The 24,376-nt window shown below is 35.4% G+C and overlaps 1 protein-coding gene across 1 annotated transcript; it reads left to right on the plus strand.

Moving 5' to 3' along the window:
- Positions 1-1,255: 1,255 nt before the first annotated feature.
- Positions 1,256-13,950, plus strand: LOC121378018 (tyrosine-protein phosphatase non-receptor type 9-like). Its single transcript, XM_041506119.1, has 11 exons — positions 1,256-1,393; positions 2,362-2,451; positions 3,010-3,134; positions 3,642-3,747; positions 4,938-5,048; positions 6,350-7,035; positions 7,338-7,498; positions 8,348-8,426; positions 10,366-10,516; positions 11,345-11,549; positions 12,535-13,950. Exons 1-11 carry the CDS (start codon positions 1,340-1,342, stop codon positions 12,762-12,764), a joined length of 1,998 nt encoding a protein of 665 aa, XP_041362053.1. The 5' UTR covers positions 1,256-1,339; the 3' UTR covers positions 12,765-13,950.
- The last annotated feature ends 10,426 nt before the right edge of the window (positions 13,951-24,376 follow it).

Here is a 24,376-nt window from a genome sequence, read left to right on the forward strand (position 1 = left end):
GCTGGTAGGTACTGGGTTCGGATCCCAGTCGAGGCATGGGTTTTTTAATCCAGATACCGACTCCAAACCCTGAGTGAGTACACCACAAGGCTCAATGGGTAGGTGTAAACCACTTGCACCAACCAGTGATCCATAACTGGTTCATCAAAGGCCATGGTTTGTGCTATCCTGCCTGTGGGAAGCGCAAATAAAAGATCCCTTGCTGCCTGTCGTAAAAGAGTAGCCTATGTGGCGACAGCAGGTTTCCTCTCAAAATCTGTGTGGTCCTTAACCATATGTCTGACTCCATATAACCATAAATAAAATGTGTTGAGTGCGTCGTTAAATAAAACATTTCTTTCTTTCTGTAATGAATGCTATTTATATAATGGTGAGTCGAAACTGAGTCCATTAAAAAACTGTAGTTGTGTTTGTATTTTGCCTTAATGAATGATATTTATAATATGGTGAATTGAGACTTGAGTCCATTAAAACAAAAATTGTAGTTGTGTTTATATTTTGCATTAATGAATGATACTTGTAATAAGGTGAATTGAGATTTGAGTTATTAAAAAAAATCTGTAGTTGTGTTTGTATAATAGCAAATGATATGATATAATATTACAGGGTTCGAATTTAACAGCAACCATGCAGCAAATTGTAGTAATTCCCTAGTCCTATATGCCTCAATGCCTTAAAACTTAAACTAACTCTCACGACCAAACTGGCCATGCTTTATTTTGCATGGTACTAACTGGTCATCATACTTGAACACGACTGCTGAAAGATGTTTTGTTACGAAAACATGAAACCCTTCACACTTCTTTATTTTGAATGTGTTCTTTTGTATTACATTAAGACACTAGTTTATAGAATTTTGCCTTGCTTTCTGGCCGTAATGCTATGAAATAATATCCATTGGTCTAGGCTAAATGGCCTTGCCCTCTTAATTTGCCAAAGGCGTAGTTGTATCTGTAACAGGATCTATGTATAATTAAACTTGCTTTATTAGCCTCTGTATTAAGCAGACATGCCATGCACATACGTGTATGTTAAGGTGCCGTATTGTTATTCTCCCAAATCATCCAATATGGTATAAAGTAACCTGTATTAACAAGCCAACTGTGTTAAAAGGCCAGTTTTTGATACTCCATTTGTGACTGCATTTCACAGGTTTGACTGTTTATATATCCTTTAGTGAGAAGTATAATTAGATTGATTGGTTAACTCTTGCATCATTTATCAGATGCATTTGTTGTCGTCATTTCAGGCCGTACAGAAATTCTTAGAAGAAGTGAACAGGGTTCGGCTTCGTCGCGAACTTGGACCAGTGCCATGGACCACTGGCGTCAAGTTTGTTATGGCCAGGAAGTTTGATGTGCGCAGAGCCGTAGAACTGTTTTACTCACATGAGGTGGGTACACTTGGTGATGTTATTGTCAGTATAGGCATACAGGCTCCTATTTTGGGGAAGGGGTGGGGATGGGGGGGGGGGGGGAGGGGGGTTGCAGGCTTATTTTTATCCAGATGTTTTGTCTGAATTAAGTGAAAATACCCAAATCTGGATAACAACCAGGTTCCAAACAAATCATGGATTACAACTAATATTGTGTGTACAATTTTGCAGATACACAATAAAATTTGTTTAAGACAGCTCATTATTCCTGAACGTCTCCATAGTTCTTGCCTCAATGTGAAGATGTGCTCCAGCATTGGGGGTTGGGGAGCAGTTGACCCCCCCCCCCCCCCCCCCCCCCAATCTTGTGTGCTTATGACTGTCGTTACATCACTGGGTAAATGTACATCTCTGACCTTGCCGTGTTGAACATCAAAGTACAGGCTGGTTTGCAATAAGTTTCTTCAGGTTCCAATTTATTACTTGGATATCTGATGGCATAAATTTGTCTCCAACGGTCAAATTTACCGGCCTCGGTGACGTCGTGGTTAGGTCATCGGTCTACAGGCTGGTAGGTAATGGGTTCAGATCCCAGTCGAGGCATGGGATTTTTAATCCAGATACAGACTCCAAACCCTGAGTGAGTGCTCCGCAAGGCTCAATGGGTAGGTGTAAACCACTTGCACCGACCAGTGCTCCTCCATAACTGGTTCAACAAAGGCCATGGTTTGTGCTATCCTGCCTGTGGGAAGAGCAAATAAAAGATCCCTTGCTGCTAATCAGAAAGAGTAACCCATGTAGTGGCGACAGCAGGTTTCCTCTCAAAATCTGTGTGGTCCTTAACCATGTCATTCATTCATTCATTCATTCATTCATTCATTCATTCATTCCAAAGGTCAAATTAAAGTCATGTATTAATCCTGTAAACCTTGTGAGTGGATTAATCCTGATGCAGATTGTATAAAAAAAAAAAAATCTTATTTCAGAGTGTCCGTAATAAAGAAGATTTGTGTTACATTGATCCGTCAGATAAATTGCTGCAGCGAGAAATAGCTACTGAGAAGTTTACAGTCCTTGTGAGTGAATCATGTCCTGTCACTGATGTGCAGGCAGAATTGTTAATAAACTTTAGCTTAAGTCAGCTCTTTTAACGTTTCGGAAATATCACAGTTGACAGCTTCTTAAATTTCCATTATTTCTTTAAACATTTGCATTCTGCTAGATTTTTATGTATGAACCAGCAATAAAGTCGTGTTTAAACTACAATTCAATGTTTATTTATTCCCTTTGTAAAGGAAATTGATAGCTAAATGGTTGTAATTCAATTTATGTCATAATCCCAAGACACTGAATTCTCTCTGTCTATTCACAAATCACTATCAGATGTAAAAGTTTTGTGCTGTTAGAAATTGTTTTTCTCCTTTTGTTAATGCTTTTTTTGTTTGTTTTTAAATTATTAACATATAGGATTATTTTTTTTATATATATTATTGTAATGTCTCTGATTGGTTGGATGTTTTTTTTTTTATTATTAAATTATGTGATTGATTCTTTTTTATTACTATTTTTGTTGAATAATTGTTTTTGATTGGTTATTTGTTTTGTATAAATGATTATGATTGGTTGTTTTTCAGTCTGGTCGTGACAACAGCGGAGCGGCCATCGCTCTGTTCACAGCTCGTGCTCATCACCCTCCACAGACGACTCACCAGATTGTTCTCAAGAGTCTCATCTATCAGCTCGATGCTGCTCTACAGAGGTGTGTGTATCACCATTTGTTACCCACCTGGGTTGCCCAGTGGTACAGTACATGCCTGATGAATACTACTTCTACCAGGTCGGCATGTAGCCCAGTGGTAAAGTGCTCTCTTGATGTGCTGTCTGTTTCGGATCAATCCCCGTTGGTGGACCCATTGGGCTGTTTCTCTTTCCAGCCAGTGCATCACAACTGGTATATCAAAGGCTGTGGTATGTGCTATCCAGTCTGTGGTATGGTGCATATAAAAGATCTCTTGCTACTAATGGAAAAATCTAGCAGGTTTCCTCTCTAAGACTAAAATGTCAAAATTATCAAATGTTTGACGCCCAATAGCTAATGGTTAGTAATTAATGTGCACAGTGTGGTGTTGTTAAACAAAACAATCTTCTTCTTCTAGCAGTGTGTCTTTGTTTTCTTTCTTTCGTTTTAATATTCTTAACCCCTTTTCAGGTTGGTCGAATTTTAAATTTGTAATTAAATGTAGCTGAGTACTGATTTTCCTTTCAGTTTTGAAACTCAGCGTCATGGGTTGGTGTTTATATATGATATGACAGATTCCAAGTATGCTAATTTCGACTATGAGCTCAGCATCAAGATACTAAACTTATTAAAGGTAAGTAGGCCAAGATACTCAGTTAATGTTAAGTAAGTCTAATTCTAAGTATACTAATTTTGATTAAGAGTCGTTAAATGTTAAGCTCCAAGATACTAAACTTGTTAAAGGTATATAGGTCAAATTTTAGTTATGTTTATTTTGATTACAAGATATTAAATAGGTCACGGGTATCATGTAGGTCATATTTGTTTTTGTTCAATTTTATACTATAATTTTATCTGTGAGTAGTAGCTTAACTTGAATATGTACTTTACTTGGAAACAGTGTCTCAACCTTCTTTTTTTTTTTCGGGGGGGGGGGGGGGGGGGCAGGTGTGTGTTGTTGTTTTTTAATACATGTAGTTCTAATTGTTGAATTACAATAATATTTAAAATCTACATTCTTAAAGGCTTAATTTCTAAGTTTTATTTCAGTTAGAAGTAAAACATATTTTTTAGTTACACACAAACAATAAGAATAAAGAAACATTCCTCAAAACCAGAGGGGCGAGACGTAACATAGTGGTAAGGCGCTCGCTTGATGCGTGGTCGGTTTGGGATCGATTCCTGTTGGTGGGCCCATTGGGCTATTTTACATTCCAGCCAGTACACCACGACTGGTACATCAAAGGCAGTGGTATGTGCTATTCTGTCTATGGGATGGTGCATATAAAAGATCCCTTGCTGCTAATTGAAAAAGTGTAGCCCATGAAGTGACGACAGCGTGTTTTCTCCCTTAATATCTGTATGGTTTTTAACCATGTGTCCGACGCCATATAATCGTAAATAAAATGTGTTGAATGCATCATTAAATAATCCATTTCCTTCCTTCCTTCAAAACCAGATCCCCTGTAAACCATAATTCCTCAATACTGGACATTTTTCACTGTTCCTTTTAAATATCAGTACAGAACATAACCTCTGTAAATCAAACCACTTTTAAAACTGAACTCTTTACTCGGTTTCATGAATGTCCAGTTTCGAGAGGTTTTACTGTACTACTCTTGCACCCACACTAGCACTAAAAATTGTTCTAGTTAAATGTTCACTGGCAGTAAGCATTATTTCAGTCAGTTATGTACCAGTAGATCTATTCAAAATCAGCAGAAAACATGACCCACTAAATTACTTTGTACTCACCTCTCTCCTCAAAACTATTTTAAATGATGATCATTGCTCATATGTTTGTTCGTTTTGTTTGTTTCTCAGGGAGGATTTCCAGCAAGATTGAAAAAAGTTCTTATTGTGACTGCTCCACTCTGGTTCAAAGCTCCGTTTAAGATTCTTCGTCTGTTTGTAAGAGAAAAACTTAGGGACCGAGTACGTGAACCAAATTAAACTAATTATTATCATTATTTTTTTGGGAAGCATTTCTTCTTTGTAATTCAATACCCAGTGAATTTTTGTTAAACAGGCAGCAATCTCTAGAAAAATATTGTTACATGACATTAGTTATATGAATATACTTGTGAAATGATTACTGCTTTGCTGTTTGGCTGCACCAAGCTACGTATTAATCATATATACATTTTATATGCCATTTTTATTGCTATTTCTATTGTATAATTCAATACCTGGTGAACACTTGTTAAATAGGCAGACAAATTTATGTTTTCCTCTTTATTAATGACAATCTTTGATAAAATATTGTTACATGACATTAACCACGTGAATATACTTGTGAAATGATTAACGCTTCCTTGTTTGCTGATTCAAGCTACTTCATTAATCATACATACATTTTCATTGCTACTTCACAAATCATTTAAAGGTTAACTGTATAATAACTAATAACAGGGCCGTAGCTAGATAGCTAGGATTTTTTTGAGGGGTGGGGGTGGGAAGATGAATTCTTGGAACGAACGAACATGGATGGCGCAAGGGTCTGGGGTAAAGGAGATATATTTAAACTGTATAGCTCAAAGTTAAAAATGTATATTCAGGGCCACAGCTAGCAGAAAATGTTTAAATCTAGAGCCTCTGAAAAACCATTATGCAGCCATTTCAGGAAGGTTACATACTTAAAACATCAATATCAATTGCCCCTCATTTTTTTTTTTTTTTTTTTTTTTTTTGAGGGGGGAACTGCTCCCCTTGCTTTCCTGCTAGCTATCACCCTGAATATACATTTTTAACTTTGAGCTATACAGTTTAAATATATCTGCTTTACTCTATACTTTGTATTCCTAATAAAGAGTAAAAGTGTTATTCATACTATTGCTTTTACATAAACACCATAACGCATCTTACAAATGGCTATGCTAAACGTTGTAAACTTTATTGTAAAACAAGGATAACATTTTTATTGATACAATATGTCATTCTACATGATTTTCAGTATGCACACAACACATCTACAGATGGGGTAATTGCATAACTATTCAAGGGAGATAACTCATGGTTATATATCCTTTTTACCAAAAAGCAGTTTTAATGCAGGATTTTTAATAAAAACATTTTTAAATTGAAATAGTCTTTATTGAAAATGACAACATACATAATGTCATGACCTAATATTTGACTACAACTTGGCAAATGTTTTTTGTCTGGTTTGAATTTTATTATAAAATTAACCTTTAATAAAAGTATTTAACATTCTCACATGTTGGGTTTTTCCCCAGGTGTTCACTGTTAACCTAGCTCAGCTGGCACAGTACTTACCTCCAGACACTCTGCCGAGGAATCTTGGCGGGATTGTGGAAGCCAATCACAAAGGCTGGATTCAGTTATGCCACAAGGTGGCTACCAATCAGACCACAGACATGGACTCATACTTTATCTCTCGGAAACGATCACACAGTTCAGTGGATGACTGCGATTCTGTGACGACGCGCAGCGTGTCGAGTGACGCCGACATTCACTTCAGCGACATGGACTCGGAGACATCCAAGGAGACCGTAAACGAGAAACAGAACAGTGAGGATCGAGAGAAAGAGCGGGAGGACGAAGAGGGGGACGGAGAGAAGGAAGTCGCTATAGAGAAAGACAGTCACATGATCTTCGAGCCCGAGAAGAAGAGGCGGATGTCTGACACGGGCCGGAATCTGGAGTCGCGAAAACGCACATCGGAGAGTTCGGAGAACGTCAATGGGGAGTTGTCTTTCCCTGATGGCGACCTGCCCCGCAAGAAGCGGCCCCACTCCTCGGGGTCGAATATTCTCGATGATTCCATTCACATGCCCGATCAGTCGGGCATGGATCTGCAGACGTTAGTGGATCATGTGAAATCCCTCAAGCGTAAAGGGATGTATTCGGAGTATGCTTCCATTAAAATGGAAGCTCCATGTGGAACCTTTCATGTGTCAAAGTAAGTTTGTTTTAAGGAGGGATGAGGTTGTTGGGTTGTTTTGTTGTTTTTTTCTTTTTGCGGTAGAGGATGTAAACATTAATTAATTGTCTCTATGTTATTAATGAGTTTTGCTAGATGCAAGTGCTTTGGGTTTTCCTAAATATAAAACTTTTTAATGTCTGAAAACTGTTCCTGTCTTTGTTGTTTGATGGAAACGTCACAGAGATGAAAGTTTTCTGAATTTATCCAAAATTCTATGTTTCTGCTGGTTGTCAAAGATTTTTCATATTCTCTATCCAAAACCAACTATTTATTTCCAGAGCACGACAAAATCTTCCAAAGAATCGGTATACGGATGTGTTGTGTTTCGACAACAGCCGGGTCAAACTGCCACTGGTTGACGGGGACCCGTCCTCCGATTACATCAACGCAAACTACGTGGACGGTTACTGTCAGAAGAACGCTTACATCTCTACACAAGGTTTGTTGCTTTAGCAGTTTAATGACATAACATGTAGCAGTGTGCTGAAGCTTTTGTTTTGTTTAGTACATTCATTTATGCATAGCTACATTTAACAAATAGATAAACTTAAATTCGAAGTCAAAATATTTAAATTGACTCCACTCACTTAATCTCTTTAAAAAAATGCTTATGGTTGTGAAACATTAAAGCTGATAAATAAAGCTCGAACTTCAGTTTGTGGAATGGAAAGCAATATTTGCTTCTCATATTTTAATTTGGAAGTAAAAGCTAGAAATTGAGAAGAAAAGTCTGGAAGTTAGACAACTTATTAGACCTATAGTGTGACCTTTTACAGCAGCCTGGGTTCGGATCCCAGTCGAGGCATGGGATTTTTAAGCCAGATACCGACTCCAAACCCTGAGTGAGTGCTCCGCAAGGCTCAATGGGTAGGTGTAAACCACTTGCACCGACCAGTGATCCATAACTGGTTCAACAAAGGCCATGGTTTGTGCTATCCTGTCTGTGGGAAGCACAAATAAAAGATGCCTTGCTGCCTGTCGTAAAAGAGTAGCCTATGTGGCAGCAGCAGGTTTTCTCTAAAAACAGTGTCAGAATGACCATATGTTTGACGTCCAATAGCCAATGATAAGATAAAAAATCAATGTGCTCTAGTGGCATCATTAAATAAACAAACTTTACTTTATTTTTATACAGCAGCAATATGGAAAACGTCAGACAAACATGAATAAAAGATTATGACTTCTTAAAATTATATTTGGAGTCACTGATTGAACAGTGAGTTGCTGTGTCATTTGACTAACATGGCTTTGTTTCCTGTTTTCAGTTATTTTGTCATTTATCTTACAGGTCCTTTGCCGAAAACATTTGTAGATTTCTGGTCAATGGTTTGGAACAGTCAATGTCACGTGATTGTTATGACAACAAGGTATTTTCTAAGTGTCATACTTTAACAGTTCATGTTGATACCTGTGATGGGATGTTGCTAAAAATTCAGTTGATTTCTTATTTGTTCATGAATGCATTCAGATATTTGTACCAATACTCGTTTAAAGGGACACGCCCTAGTTACGGCTAGTTGTTAACCATTACGGCATTGTTTTTCGCTATTAAACCCATTTTTTTCACAAATAAAATTGCACTTTACTTACATTTTATTATTTAGAATACACATTTCCATTCACCTGAAGTGCTTTTTGGTAATCCTGGTAATCCTGATGTTTGTAAATCACGAAATGCATTTTTTGTATTTCTTAAAATGCCGCTCGCACTTGAGAAAAAACCGTTACGCAAGCGAGGTCCAATCTATTTTTAGAGGGAATCTTCCTGTGTAAACGTCACAGACGTTGGTATACCACGTGACCGTTATCATTTTGGTTCGGTTTGTTTTCTCGTGCACGGTTCGCGCAATCAACATCCGATTTGTTGTCGTTTGCTTGTTGTTCATTTGTGAGATATTTCTTCACAGTTTGTGAACATTTTCAGTAACAATAAAGTTCAAACAAGTAAGTGCCTCAATACAAAACGTTACAAACCCTTAAAACCAATAATTTTGCTAAGTCTTACGATATCTGGAGAGGGGATACAACCAGGACAGAACAGTTGGAACATGTCCAGGAGAGGTGAAAGGAACGCACCCCAAGTCTGTGAAATTTGTCGTGACGTAGGCATTGTTGTGCTTCAAGCGACATCTACCGGTGACATCAGAATACTAACTTTCAAAATTATTTCAAGCAGTTGGGACATGGGGATTCCCATGGTATTTATCGATATAAAACCTGCTTTTTCACTCCATTTGATAAAAACGTGATCTAAATGTGTTACAGGTTTGTAGATTAACCAAATTATAATTTATTTTCGCTGGATGGAACTAGGGTGTGCAGCTTTAACCATTCAATTTTTTGCACTTCTTTTCAAGTAATTGTCGTAAAAGTATCCTAATGTATACTATTTACAATTTCATTGCCATGCAGGTTTGAGGGCGGGGGCGAGCTAACAAAACACCCATTGGTGTTATAGCCACAAAAAGAGTACACCCAATTTCAACCAGTCATCATTCATATTAACGGTTTCTTAGTCCCAGAGGTGTAAATGTCACCACACTGTCATAACTACCTGGACCCATGCTTATAAAACTTTGAGAGTCTGAGTCAAATCTTTAATGATGTCACAGGCATACAATGTGAATGGCATTACCATGGCGTTAGAGTAGAGTCAAGACTCCTAAATAAATTTTATAAGCACAGGGCCCAGTGTGTGGAAAGTAATAGCTACAGCACACACCAGTAATGTTGATTGGTAACCTATAGTGGGTTTAAATCCAAGTCAGCAATAATTATCTGTGAGGAACATGTGAGTGCCATAGTATTTACTCTGCAACTCCTAGAATACTTTGCTTGTTTTTTCATCCTACTACTTCTACACTTCACTCTACATAAACCACAGGGGCGGAACGTAGTCCAGTGGTATATTATTCGCCTGATGCACTGTTTGTCTAGACTTGATCCCTGTCGGTGGGCTCATTGGGCTATTTCTCTTCCCATCCAGTTCACCATGACTTTATATATCAAAGGCTGTTGTATGTGCTATCTTGCCCATGGGATGGTGTTTATAAAAGATTGCTTGCTACCAATGAAAAAATGCATCAGGTTTTCTTTCTAAGACTTTATGTCGAAATTTCCAAATATTTGACATCCAATAGTCGATGATTAATAAATCAATGTGCTCTAGTGGTATTGTTAAACAAAACAAACTTTTAGTTAGATAAACCACCTCACAGATATTTAGCAAATCACATTGCTATGTGTCCTTTTATTTTGTGGTACCTCTGCTGCATTGCTCAACACTGTTGTTTTTTTGTTTTTTAGAACTATCGAGAGACAGCGGATGAAGTGTGGTCAGTACTGGCCTAACGAGGAGCACACAGACGAACAGTTCGAGGAATTCATTGTTTACAACAACGGCATTAACTGTCAGAAAGAGTTCACTGACACCAAGCTCTTGTTACACAACACAAAGGTAGGTGTTAGAGAGATTTAGGAGGTGCAGATCTAGTTCAGTCACTAGACCACCACCCTGAGGTGGTTTGGTCATAGGAACAAACCCCCTCGGTGGAACCATTCTCTGATGAGGTAGTTTCCTATTGCAGCCAGTTCCCCACGACTGGTAAACTAAAGGATTTTTTTTGTGTGTGCTGTGAGAAAGTGTATAAAAGATCCCTTGCTGCTGATGGAAAAATTAAACAGGTTTCTTCTAAGGCTATATGTTAGAATGACTACATGTTTGACATTCAGTAGCCAGTGATTAATAAATAAATGTGCTCTAGTGGTGTACACTTGACCTTTTTATAGATTTTTTTAAAAATTTGTTTTTGTCAAGTATAGTACAGATAAAATTCATATTACAAACTACCCTTCCAGACACTCGGGAACAAATTTACAAAAGGTCTTGTTATTTTAGAATAGTATAAGTTAAATGTGGGCAAAATGTACTTACATGATTGCAGATAAACACCTAATTCTTATCATAAATTATTAAATATACATGGCTGTTTAGAGAAATAAGAAGAGTCTAAGGGACAAATAGCTTTTGTAAATCCAGGATACAATATTTAAGGGAGGAAAGTTCAGCAAATAATTTACTTAATGATTTACTTACTTGCCCCCCTTTTTCACAGTGTTAATATGACTTTATCTGGTATTTACAAATCTGATTTTGTATTTAAATTAACTACCATTATAATATAATAATATATCATGTGGTATGTGTTATGCATATTTTGTTTTATACTTGTTATTGAAAACCTTTTGGGGATTGATAGTAATAGACATTTATATATGATTGTAGACTGGAGAATCAAGGGAGGTAACCCACCTACAGTTTACAAGTTGGCCAGACTATGGCGTACCTCCTGCAACTGGTTTCCTTGACTACTTGTTCCGTGTGCGGCAGTGCCAAGAAGACGCCACACGGAAGATGGGATCTTCATGGGAGGGTCACCCCCTGGGTCCTCCAATGATAGTTCACTGCAGTGCAGGCATTGGTCGAACAGGTGAGGCTTATCGAGAGTGGCCAAAGAGCCGTAGTTTAAAGGGTGCTGAAGTATTATTAAACAACTAATTAATTGTAACTAAGTTGATACCTGTAAAGCCATGCAATAAATGGAGGATTTTTAATATGGGAAATATCTACTGATTAACTAGATGAGGTTGATATTTTACATATTATTAAAAAAAACTGAAATGGTGAATTATATTTATGCTATAACACTTCTAAAATACCATAAATTTTAATTCAGTATTGAGTAAATGACAGTTCTACAATCACCTTCATCAGTTATTTGATGTCATCGTGATTGGCACAAATGTAGTTAGAAGTCACTCATCTTAACTAAATCTTATCAAAACATATCAGAACAAATTAATAAATTGATAGCAATAAAAACATCATCAGGGTTAAAACACCAAAATATCAAATGGGTTTATGACATGGATATAAGGGCTAAGTCACATGATAAATATACAGAACTTCCACCAAATTTTTTTTTCGCTTCCTATTTATTACACAAGTTTATACACAAGTTTATTTTGCTCAAGAATATATTCCACGAGACCGCTTAGCGGTCGAGTGTTATGTTCTTTCGCAAAATAAACAAGTGCAATAAATATGAAGCGAAAACAACGTATTTGAAGTTCTGTATTTATTACATACCTTCTTTTATGTTTTACAAAAACAGTTTTTAATTTAACGTCATAATGACACTTTTTGTTAAATCTATGATTAAAACTCCTTTCATGGATTTGCTTAACATTAAGAATCGTACTCTGCGACAGCCTTGTGTAATGTTTCAAATACGATGTGACATAATTTGTAAATCATATATGACGTCAGTAAATAAAAGGCGCTAAAGTCAGAAAAAGTAAAGAGGGAATTCCCCTTTTAAAAGTTCAGGTCCAGATAAATTTATCACACAGTTTGAAAATGTCTTTATCAATATAGTAAGATTGAATAGGTATGTATGTATTTGAATCTTTCAGGTACGTTCATAACTATCGATATATCACTGCGACGCCTTGAGGACATTGGTACAGTTGACATTCAGGAAACCGTGCGCCGGATCCGCAGCCAGCGCGCTTTCAGCATCCAGATGCCTGACCAGTACGTCTTCTGTCATCTCGCCATCATCGAGCACGCTGTCAGACAGGGCATGCTCAAGGAGATTGAGTGGGCGTTCCTGGATGATAGTGACAGTGACAGTGATTTCTAATGGAAGGATTTTTGAGTGGGTGCTCCTGGACGACAGTGACAGTGATTTCTGGTGAAAGGATTTTTGAGTGGACATTCCTGGACGACAGTGATAGTGAATTTTAATGGAAGGATTTTTGAGTGGCATTCCAGGACGAAAGTGACTGATTTTTAAAGGAAGGATTTTTGAGTGGGCGTTCCTGGATGATAGCGACAGTGATTTTTAAAGGAAGGATTTTTGAGTGGGTGTTCCTGGATAATAGCGACAGTGATTGTTAATGGAAGGATCGTTAAGTGGGCATTCCTGGATAACAGTGATAGTGATTTTTAATGGAAAGATTTTTGAGTGGGCGTTCCTAGACACAAAAGCCAGACAGTGATTTTTAATTGAAGTATTTTACTTGGGGAAACACTGAATGGCAGGATACATATATAACAATGGACGTCCGTGAAGGATGTTGTATGAAGAGTTCTAGAGGAGAAAAAAAATTCACAGCTTGCTGTATGTCTGGGTGAAACTGGGAAATTTCTGAAGGATATTCACAGAATGTTGTGAGGATTTAAAAAATAAAATTCAGTTACTTGATGATTTTTTTATAAAAATCTGTATGCCAGGGCGATTTATAAACAAGCTGTTCTTTGTCTTTGAAAGTAGGTGGCTATTAATGAACATTCTCGTATAAAGGGAACATTCTCAAACAGTTGTGATGGTTCTTAGATAAATAACAGAGCTGTTTGAATGTTATTTTATATGATAATGAGTACTTGGGGGGGGGGGGGGGGGGGGGGCTTCTGAGGTTTGGATTTTTTGTTTATATACCAAATGAATTTAATGTATGGATTGATGATGTTTAATTTTTATGATGAAACTGGTCAAGATGTTTGCTTGAATGTCGGTATTTTGGGACACGCCTGTGTGATAACTGGGACACTACATGCCAGTGTGAATGCGGAGTGATTTCTGGTTAAATGATCATGATAGAGCACTGCCAGGGCCGGACGGAACTAAAAATCCTTTAATATTGGTGAATATTATTTCTAGTTATACGACAATTGTTTGAGAAGTTATTCGTGGATTTTATTTACTTACAGTTCTAGATGAAATCCTTTGTGGACCAATGTGTTGAAGAAGATACATTATTCAGTAAGAATGTGTTTAACATACAAAATGTTATTATCATTACTGAATATTATATGATTACCATAAACTTCTTTTAGTTTGTTTGTAATATATTTAATATTAAGTAGGTATGTGTTTAAAAATGCTAACATTTAGGATCGTAGAATATGTACGATCTCAAATATATTTTGTTTACAATATATTTATTTAGTAACAGTAAAGTGTATTTATTTAGTAAGTAAGAGTGTTTTTATCAAGGATAGCTTGGGATCATAGACTACTACCGTATTTTTCGGCATATAAGCCGCTACTTTTTTACTGTGAATTGCAAGGTGCGGTTTATAAAACGGTGCGCTTTATTTATGAATTTTACAGTAACCACTCTGCATATAAACCAGAACTTTTTTTTTTCATTCTCATAATAATAATATAGCATACCAAATGACTGGGACTGAAGTATTACAATGGAATGGCTTTATTAATAGTCTATTGTCCGAACCAAATTGTTAACAACTACAAAAAATTACTCTCCTACCTTTAATTGCCGTTAGATTTCCTCCAAAGCTTGTCCAGACACAAATTGCAAAAAAAACCACTACAAATATACAGATTCCACACACGAGACTGCAATGATGTGGCCGATATTGTCTTTGCTGAGATTGCATAGGGAAAAATACATGCAGTTTTCTGCCGTCTGCCATGTTGCTTGTTTATGGAATACTCTTCAAGAGGGGTGAAAGCCTCCAAAGTATGCGACACAATTAATATGAAATCGATGATCTCTAGTGGTATCATTAAAATAATAATAATAATAATAACAAAAAAAAAAAAAAAATATGACGTCATCACGTTTGCTTTTATATCATAACATGTTATGACGTTGTTAGATTAAGTCCTATCCTTTCACCCCTCTTGAAGAATATTCCATAAAAAGTCAAAATGGCAGCTGATACAAAATTACATGCTTTTTTCCCTATGCGAAATCGATATAGATGACATGGTTAGCATCTGGTATGTAGAACAATTTGGTTCGGACAATAGTCAGTCTATCACTTGTGTATTGTTATACTTACAGTTTCAAAAATGGACTCGTCTGCTAACCTTTCTTAGTTTGATTTCTGTAACATTTATTGTTAGTAGTGCATCAGATGTATTTGTCAGATGTTCTAAAATGAAGTAACTTTCCTCATATTATACAAAGTAGTGTTATACATTGTAGTAAACACACCCAACTTGCATGTTCGATATTGCAGATAAAAAGCCAGTGGCAGCCTAAACAATGTCACATGATACAATTACAATGTCATGGCCATTTATGGCCAATTGCAAAAGCCGGACCTTAACAAGGACATCAAAACAGTTTCTTGATATCTTTAACGGCACTGTTTTTAATGTTTTTAATTAATATATAAAAATTTAAGTTCAGTACGAAGCTTGCGAATTAAAATCACATAATCAGAGTACCTGTAATGTTTGTATTAAATATCGACATTTCCAATCTAATTAGCCCACTAATTTATACAGAGCACAACGTTGTTGTAATGTATTTCATTATATTACATGTAATTATACATAAATAATTCTCGGCAAATATATATATATATATATATTTATTTTAAAGGCCATCATTTAAAAGTTATAAAACAATGTCAAAACTGTAAATGATCGATAGGACTGTGCTTAGTTTCAGTTCACTGCCTATATCCAGCTTGACCCGACCTTGTTTGAATATGTAATTTTTTCACACGGCACGCTAGTTAGGTTACAGAGAAACGCGTGTTTTGCGATCAAGTGAGTAGATCTGCTAGAAATTTTAACTTGTGCCCCCTTTTTTTTTGGTTCACACTTTGTAATCATACTGGGACAAATAAAATATTATCATGTATTTTCTTTTCTTTGCATCTAATTCAAGATTACGAAATTAGCATTATCAAGTTCTTGTTCATATTTTCGTAAACATAGCGGTGTTTGTCAACGGTGTTTTGTTTACGAAACTTTCCCATTAGGTGAAATGAAACTGAAAGCAACACAATCAACAATTATTTATTGTTTGAATTTAAGGGAGAATGGATCTCTTTATTATTATTAAATACAAACAATAATTAACTAATTAAGATTGTGGGTTTATTTTAATTGTGGCTTATTTAAAGGTGCGGTTTATGTACGAACAAAGGTCGGAAAGGTCTAAAAACAAGGGGTGTGGTTAAAACACCAGTGTGTGTAATAAGCCGGAAAATACGGTATATGTTTCCTTACAATCATTTTGCTTTCTTTACAACAATTATTTAAGTATGTGTGTATGTTTTATAAACAAAAATTTATTTTATTAGATCACTTAAATTGAACTGAGTCTAGTTACTAGTTCTAAGAATAGTGTTTGCATTTTCAGACGCATGTGCAAGAAATAGAGAAGAGGGAATATACACTTTCAATAGAAAATGTTAGGGGTGTTGGGTCATGATGTCTCAGAAAATACATTGAAGAAACTGTACATTGATTGGGGGGTTTGACCACAAAATTTGTGGCCTCCCACCCCACCCCCTTCTATTCAAGGATTTATGGTAGTTTTTAACTTTTCTGGCAATGGCATCAACTTTTACACTAGACTCCAACATTAAGTTTTCATATTTAGAGCTCCATTTCTCACAAACTGTAAGTTGTAGATCATTGAATCTGCATCTCAGTGCATGTTCAATTATTTTCTTTGTTAAAAAAAAATATTGTTATTGTATTTGTGACTAGTTAAACATAACAGTTAACATGTTTATGGTTGGCAAATTATAATTGTTACATGTCTTACGACAGAGCATGAGTTATTCATTGCTAATATATATGTACAATACAGGAAGTGTCACTTCCAATTATAGAGGTAATGATTGGCGAATATTGTCACAAGTCTTATGATAGGTGATGAGTTCTTAGCTGGTGGTAATATAGATGCACAGAACGGGAGGTGTCACTTCCAGTTATACAGTCAATGTGGTGAATTCTGTATTTGTGTGTGGGTTTTTTTGTATATATTCTAGTGACTTTCCATTTACTAAAAATGTGTCCTCTAATGAAGTTATATTTGTGTAGATGAGATCTGCTCAGCTGATGTATAAAACATCGGAATGTCAAGTTTTTTTCTTAAACGTTTTAAATCTTTGTTGTACTTTTCATTATTTTTTTAATTATTGTTATGTCACTGAAAAGTGTGTGCACAGATCTGTTCAGCACTGTATTATATCTCAGGCTAACAATCACTTTATACAAGGGTGGATCCAATCAATATTTTAGGTGGGGGGGGGGAGGGGATCATGGATCAACTCTCTGAAAAGGGAACTTCAATGAAAAATTGTTAACAAATTGTTTTTAAAAAAAGGGCACTTTTTATATTTTTAGGAGGGAAAGGGGAACATGTGCCCCTGGTTCACTCCCTTGAATCCACCCTTGTCACAGAACTTACAAACCAGGGCCCTGTTGTTTACAAAGCAATCTTAGTGCTAAGATCTCCTTAAATACATGAGATAGTACTGCACTTAAGGTGATCTTAGCACTAAGATCGCTTTGTAAAACATGGCCCTGAATGTTAACACCATTAGTGAAATCAAAGTCATATCTGCTCAAGGCAAAGATCAAAGGATATTTTGACATGGTTGTGATGATGTGGTCCCTTATCGGAGCATTAATAGTACTTTGTTTTCAATATGATTATCCGCATACGCCTGATACATAATTTTTCATTCCAGTGTTTGCAGTAATCTTAATTTTCTAACCTGATATCAATAGCAGGTGATGTAGTGAAGTTCCAGTGTGTTGGTAATGACTTAGCCTGACCTAATAACAGTAGCAGGTGAAATGCAGGCCTCGAAATTAAGAAGTTGTTACCAATGGTAATTTTGAAAGGTTTTTGTTGTTTTTTGCTCATCTCATTTATTTTTTGTTCTTCCCTCACTCAGAAAACATATAATTACATTTTTCACAAATTCTGATTAAGACAAAGTTGGGGAGCCTTGATTTTATGGCCTTACTATCAAATTGATTTTTTGGGGGGTTTTGTTGGGGTTTTTTCCTTCAGAAAACATTTTGTTGTATTCTCTACACATTCTGGTCAAGTCAGAGTTGAGAAGCCTTGATTTTATGGCCTTATTATCAAATTTATTATTATCTCCCCCAAACACCCCACCCCACAAAGATTAAGACAAAGTTGGGGAGCCTTGATTTTATGGCCTTACTATCAAATTGATTTTTTTTTTTTTTTTTTTTTTTTTTTTTTCCTTCAGAAAACATTTTGTTATATTCTCAACACATTCTGATCAATTCAAAGTTGGGGAGCCTTGATTTTTATGGCCTTATTGTCAAATTGTATTGTAAGTTACAAGTGCATATAATATGTGAAATGTTATTTATCTACCAATATGAATAGTAATGAAATACGGTGTGTATATTTGTATTGTGTCTGTGAATTGTGGCAACTGGAACCGGAAATCAATTGTTATAGTTAATGGCATGGAAAATATTTGAGGAAAGAAAGAAAACATGATAAATTTTCTGACTGAATATCTCATGATAAAGAAATAGAAATCTAATATTATTTAGTTTTGTACGTCGTTCTCACCTGTGGCATTAATGACGCAGGTATTGAGTTTATTTGTGAAGTCTTTTGTAAAACTGAATATATATCTTACTACTGACTCTTGTGGTATCGGAAATGAAGGTCTTTATATTACCTACTGTGAAGCAGAATTTGTCTGTAGCTAACTTAATATATTGTAGTGGACTAGCAGGGCTTCTAGAATGTTTTCAAAAACCACTAGCCATGGGATCAGTAATTTAAAAAAGTTACTAGCCATGATTAAAAATTCACTAGCCCTACTTTACTTTAAGTTAACACAATTTTACTAAATAATAGTATTAATCAGATATGTCACCTAAAGAGGAGATAGAACTTAAAAACACTAACATTAGGGGTTGGAGTGGGGTCAGTATATTCATATTTACAAAATAGACTTAACTGCAACATTTGTCCATTGTTTTCTTCAATAGCCGTCGGGCATGGCAATTGTAGTTATTTACTAGCCCAACATTGAATATCACTAGCCACGGGAGTGGGGCTACCATAATCTAGAAGCCCTGGAACTAGGCATGGTCGTTTCTTCATGTAAGGACTTGGTGCAGCAAAATATCACAAAATGTGCATGAAATATATTACATATTGTAAAAAAACCATGCATGAAATATATTTAAATATTTTCCATGTTCTTGTTATTGTGTTTAGTCCTACTGGCAGTAGCTGGTTGGAATTTTGTTAGCTCAGGTGATACAAATGGAAATCTTGCACAGGGGGACTGTGGTTCGAATCTCTTCAGTGTAGAATGAGGTTTTTTGTTATAATCTCATTAGTTCTACTGCTAATGTGGCTAAAGAGTCTTTGTGTACAATTGTCCCTTGAATTTGGTTTTGTAGATTGTACAGGTTTTACTGTATAAACCAATATTCTCAGATTGTTCTGTGCTCACAAATGATAGACATGTTACATTTATTTTGAGAGAAACATGTTGCACAATGTAGAAATATATTTTAATGTAATTTAATTATTACAATATCTTAGATTACCATCAAATATTTAGATTTTTTTTCCCTTCTTCTTTTTCTGATTATTATTTATGATTATTGATTATATTCTGATCATTAACAATGGCAGTGATCATGTCCTTCACCTTGACAAAAATGCTTGAGCAGAGTTTGTCTGGTAACATATATGTCATGATAATCTTTTTTTACCTTTCTTTTACATCAGATTATTGCAAAAGAAGAATATATATTTGATGTTCTGCATTTTAACCTATCCAGGGTTTCTGCCAGAGGGTAAAACGGGTATGGCGCCATACTCAAATTGTTTTTCAGATTTTATTTTAAGTTAACCTTTTGACAAAATTAATCACTCTTATCATTACTGTATGATTTTCTTAACCTTAACCCTAAATCTAACCCATTTTCTTTCTAGGGGAGGCCCCCCATAGTCCCTGCTGACTGGTTGCATTCAATTTCATAGTGCCATATCCAAAAATTTCTTTCTGGCAGAAACACCGTTATCATATTAATATTGCATTCTGTATCTTTTTGTAACACACAATTTGGTGTCGAAATAAAATCTCAAATTGTAAATTATATGAATTTATCTAACAGTCACTGTATATTTTGATAAACTTTGAGATATTAACGTTTGGCTAGCAGTGCAGTTAACCCACTAATGGCAGATTTAGCATGGATTCTGTGATTTAAAATATACTGTTTGTCTTGACTAACGCTTGTTACCAATAGCCATATTTCAAATATTTTTAAACCATTAACAGTGGCAAAAAACCCCACCCAAAACCCCCTCTGATATATGGTTATGTAGCTATATGTAAAGTATATACCAAGATATTAATACGAAGCATTCTGAGAGTACTACTAAAGTAATACATGTCACCTACTAGACCCAACAAATTTTCTCATTTTGTAAATTCAAGGGCCAAACTTGGTTAAAAATGGACAAATCACTATGAAATTCAAAATAACTCTATGGGATAAAGCTATACATAAATATCAACACAGCATCTTGAGGCATTGCGGAAAAAACCCATCTTTTTGACACTGTATGTGGGACAGACACGTAGATGGACATCAGTGTTTCAATTAACGCTATTTGTATTTGACTGTACTATAAACATATGTGCAGATAGGTGACATTTATATTGTTGTCATTTTTGATATTTGGTTTTTCCAGTCAAAGTTAAAGTTTGTTTTGTTTGATGACACGACTAGAACTCATTGATTTATTAATCATCGGCTATTGGATGTTAAACATTTGGTAATTTTGACATATATAGTCTTAGGAAAACCGCTACATTTTTTTTTTTCCATTAGCAGCAAGGGATCTTTTAAATGTGCCATCCTATAGACAGGATAGCACAGCCTTTGGTATACCAGTCGTGGTGCACTGGCTGAAACGAGAAATAACCCAATAAGCGTACCGATGTAGATCGATCCCACACTGACTGCTCAACAAGCGAGTGTTTTACCACTGGGATACGTCCCGTCCCTTCCAATCACATTGAACCTTACAGTCTTGAAATTGCAATATTCATGGGTTTGTATTTTCAGACATTATTTTATTAGGCGGGTTAATATTCCAATCCAAGTACTATGTGACCCTGACTTTAGTTGATAGTCATACTATTGTTTGATGTACTGATTCATGGGTTGTTGTTTTTTAATTCCTTTTTCACCTATCAGTGAATTAGACCATGGGCCACACTTTTTTTACAGTAAAGAGCAACAGATGATTGACTTGCAAATCTTACTGTATACCCGGTAACAGTTTAATTTTTTTTTTTTTTTTTTTTTTTTTTTTTTTTTTTTTAAATGTTCACATCTGAAGTGAAAAAATTACCATTTCACAACACGTTTCGTATGGCCGCCAGTATTTACTGAAACCGGTGTTGAGAATGTAGTAATGGTACTAAATGTTAATACATGTACTTGAAAACTGATTCAACAAGCTTTATAACAAATTTAATATCAAGCATTCTTTTACTGTTTGCATCAGCATGTGATTGTAAAATATGCCTGTCATAGGCATGCTTTCCACAATGGAGCACTATCCATGTTAAAGAAAAGAATAACTTTGAATGCAATGCTTTGCTAGCTTGGTAGAGTATTTTATTTATTTGTAAAACTGACATAGGGCATATTATGTGTGTCACCATATGAGTACTGTGTACCAATACTAGTTATTTATGTAAGCAGTGCATGTGTTACTTTGTGTGTTTCACTTTGTTACAATTTTCAAACTGTCCATGTACGTGTACCTCATCCAGTTATAATGTTGAAACTGTCCATTACATATATCATGTATCCTTGCATCAATATTTTCAAACGGTCCATGTATATGTACCTCACTCGGATACTATTGTCAAACTGTCCATTACATATATTATATATCCTTATATCACTTTGTTACTAATACTATACCAAACCACAAAAGAAATGCAGATATTTAATCTTTAATATCTTTAAAATTATTTAGTTTGAATATCATCAGTTTCTATATTCATTCTTGTGAACATTTTGACAGTTTATTTACTGAATTAATTGTATCATGGTATATATATATATATACACATATATGTATATATGTATGTACGGATGTATGTACGTACATATGTACATACATAGATAGATAGGATTCGTCACAAGTTTTTTTAAGTAACCCCACCGATAATATGACTATAAATGTAGTTTGCCATCATGCACTTCAATTAAATCTCATCGAAACATTACGCTCAGGTGCATGTCTTGTTGGCTGTAAACATTGACAGAAAAACATTATTAACCCGAGTTAATAATGGTAGCTTTGATCCCCCCTGTGCCGCCCCCGGTGCACGTTTCCTCTTCTTCTCCTCTTGATGGGATCCGAGTCGCCATACATACAGTTGCCCGTGACCCGGTGTACCCGACTGGGTACTCCCAACAGCTAGGTTTATGAAGCTATCGAGCGCAAGGTACAACGTCTTTTCTCATCGCTGCTTAGCATAGGAATGCATTAACAAAATGGTCAGAGGAACTCTAATAAGAATTTACAATTGCCAAAATTGTAAGGTATATTAGCTTTTGGGAATGGTTATATTATAATAGTGAATTAATTAGGCAAACATTACAACCGGTAGTTCAGTATTACAGTAGGTTTTATGACCACCAAAGATCTTGAAGGACGATTGGGGTCAGAAGTGAAATTTGCAAGTTGACGTTTTTTATCAGTAAATCGCAAATTCAACCTATAAAAATGACTAAAAACAAAACAGTAACAACTATATGATCAGCAGAACGAAAAAGATTGACAGAAATAATGTTACACAGTGATTAATGGACCTTCCTGGAAATTGTCAAAATTGAGAATGACACCCCATGCACGTGTACGGGGGCAACTGAGTGATGCACATGCAAACTATGGAATGTGTTTCGGTGTGTTGATAAACAGACCTGAAGGTTCTTTACTAGGATGTCTGTGATCAAAACATATGTTTGGTCTAATAGTTGATATTTAACATTAATATTTCAGGTTCCCCTACTTTTTTTGAAGAGTATATTTATAATATTAAAATTTCTTGTTTCTTTTGTTGTTCGGTATATTTTCAAACTGTACGTTACATCAAGTATCTGAACATTTGTTACTGTTTTCAAGGTCTTCATTGCATTATCATGTATCTGTACTTCAATTAGTTACATGTACTATTTTCAAATTGTTCTAAATATAGTCGGTCATTAATGTCATACGTATTTTTGCTGAAGATAATGCCATAATCTGAATTATGGTATTAAAAAATATTTTACTATACCAAACTGCCATTGCGGTAGTGTAGAGGGGAGGGCTGTTGCAGCATTCATTAATTTTTAATTTTTTATTATTTTTTCTTTCTTGTACAAATGTCCTTCATAAAAAGAAGTTATTATTATTTATTTTTTTAATTTCCATCATTAAAATTTTTTAATTCTTATTTTTTTTATTATTATTTTTATTTTTTATTTTTTTTATTTTATGTTTCAAAATGTCAATCATTAAAAAAAAAGGTTACGTTTACAGCAGATTGGTTTGACAAATTAAAGCTATTTTTGTCCCGTAGATGGCGACAGTGTACCTGTTTTTCTGATGACGTCTGTTGGCCATGAGTCGATTACTCTACAGGGAGTGATCACGGCACACAGTTCTCCACTGTAGATGAATGGGGCAGATTATGATGACTGACAACCACCACTAATTAAGTAAAAGTCATTGTTTTCAGATCAACAAATTTTAACAGTAAAATCAGAAATGTATTAAAAGAATGTTGAAGTGTGTTTTGTTTAACAACACCATTACAGCACATTGATTTATTAATCATCAGCTGCTGGATGTCAAAACATTTGGTAATTTTCATATATAGTCTTAGAGAGGAAACATGCTACATTTTTCGATTAGTAACAAGGGATCTTTTATACGCACCATTCCACATACAGGATAGCACATACCACAGCCTTTGATTTACCAGTTGTGGTGCACCAGCTGGAACAAGCAATAGCCCAATGAGCCCACTGACAGGAATCGATCCTAGGTTAGCCGTACATCAAGTGAGTGCTTTACCACTGAGTAAGGTCCTGCCCCAATTTGAAAAGAATGCAGGGATGGGTTTTTTTTATTCAAACTTTCCAGCCATTAAGTTACATTTTTGCCCTTGTGTGGTAGTAAAAATATTTGAGTGATTTATGGGTATCATAAGACTGATACTAAAAATAATACACACCCTCAATTATGTAGTCTGCATATCTTTTTGCCACTAAAAATATTTCATTCCATTATCATCAAATATTTCATTTCATATGTCGCCTTCCATTTACACAGAACTGGCAATTGTTTCTATTTTGATCATAAACATATTTGTAGGCAAACAATTAGTATGTCGGCATCCTCTGTATAATTGTGTTTTTATCAATTTGTCAATCAAAATGCC

This window comes from Gigantopelta aegis, chromosome 2 (genome assembly GCF_016097555.1).
Source record: "Gigantopelta aegis isolate Gae_Host chromosome 2, Gae_host_genome, whole genome shotgun sequence".
NCBI classification, from domain to species: Eukaryota; Metazoa; Mollusca; class Gastropoda; order Neomphalida; family Peltospiridae; genus Gigantopelta; species Gigantopelta aegis.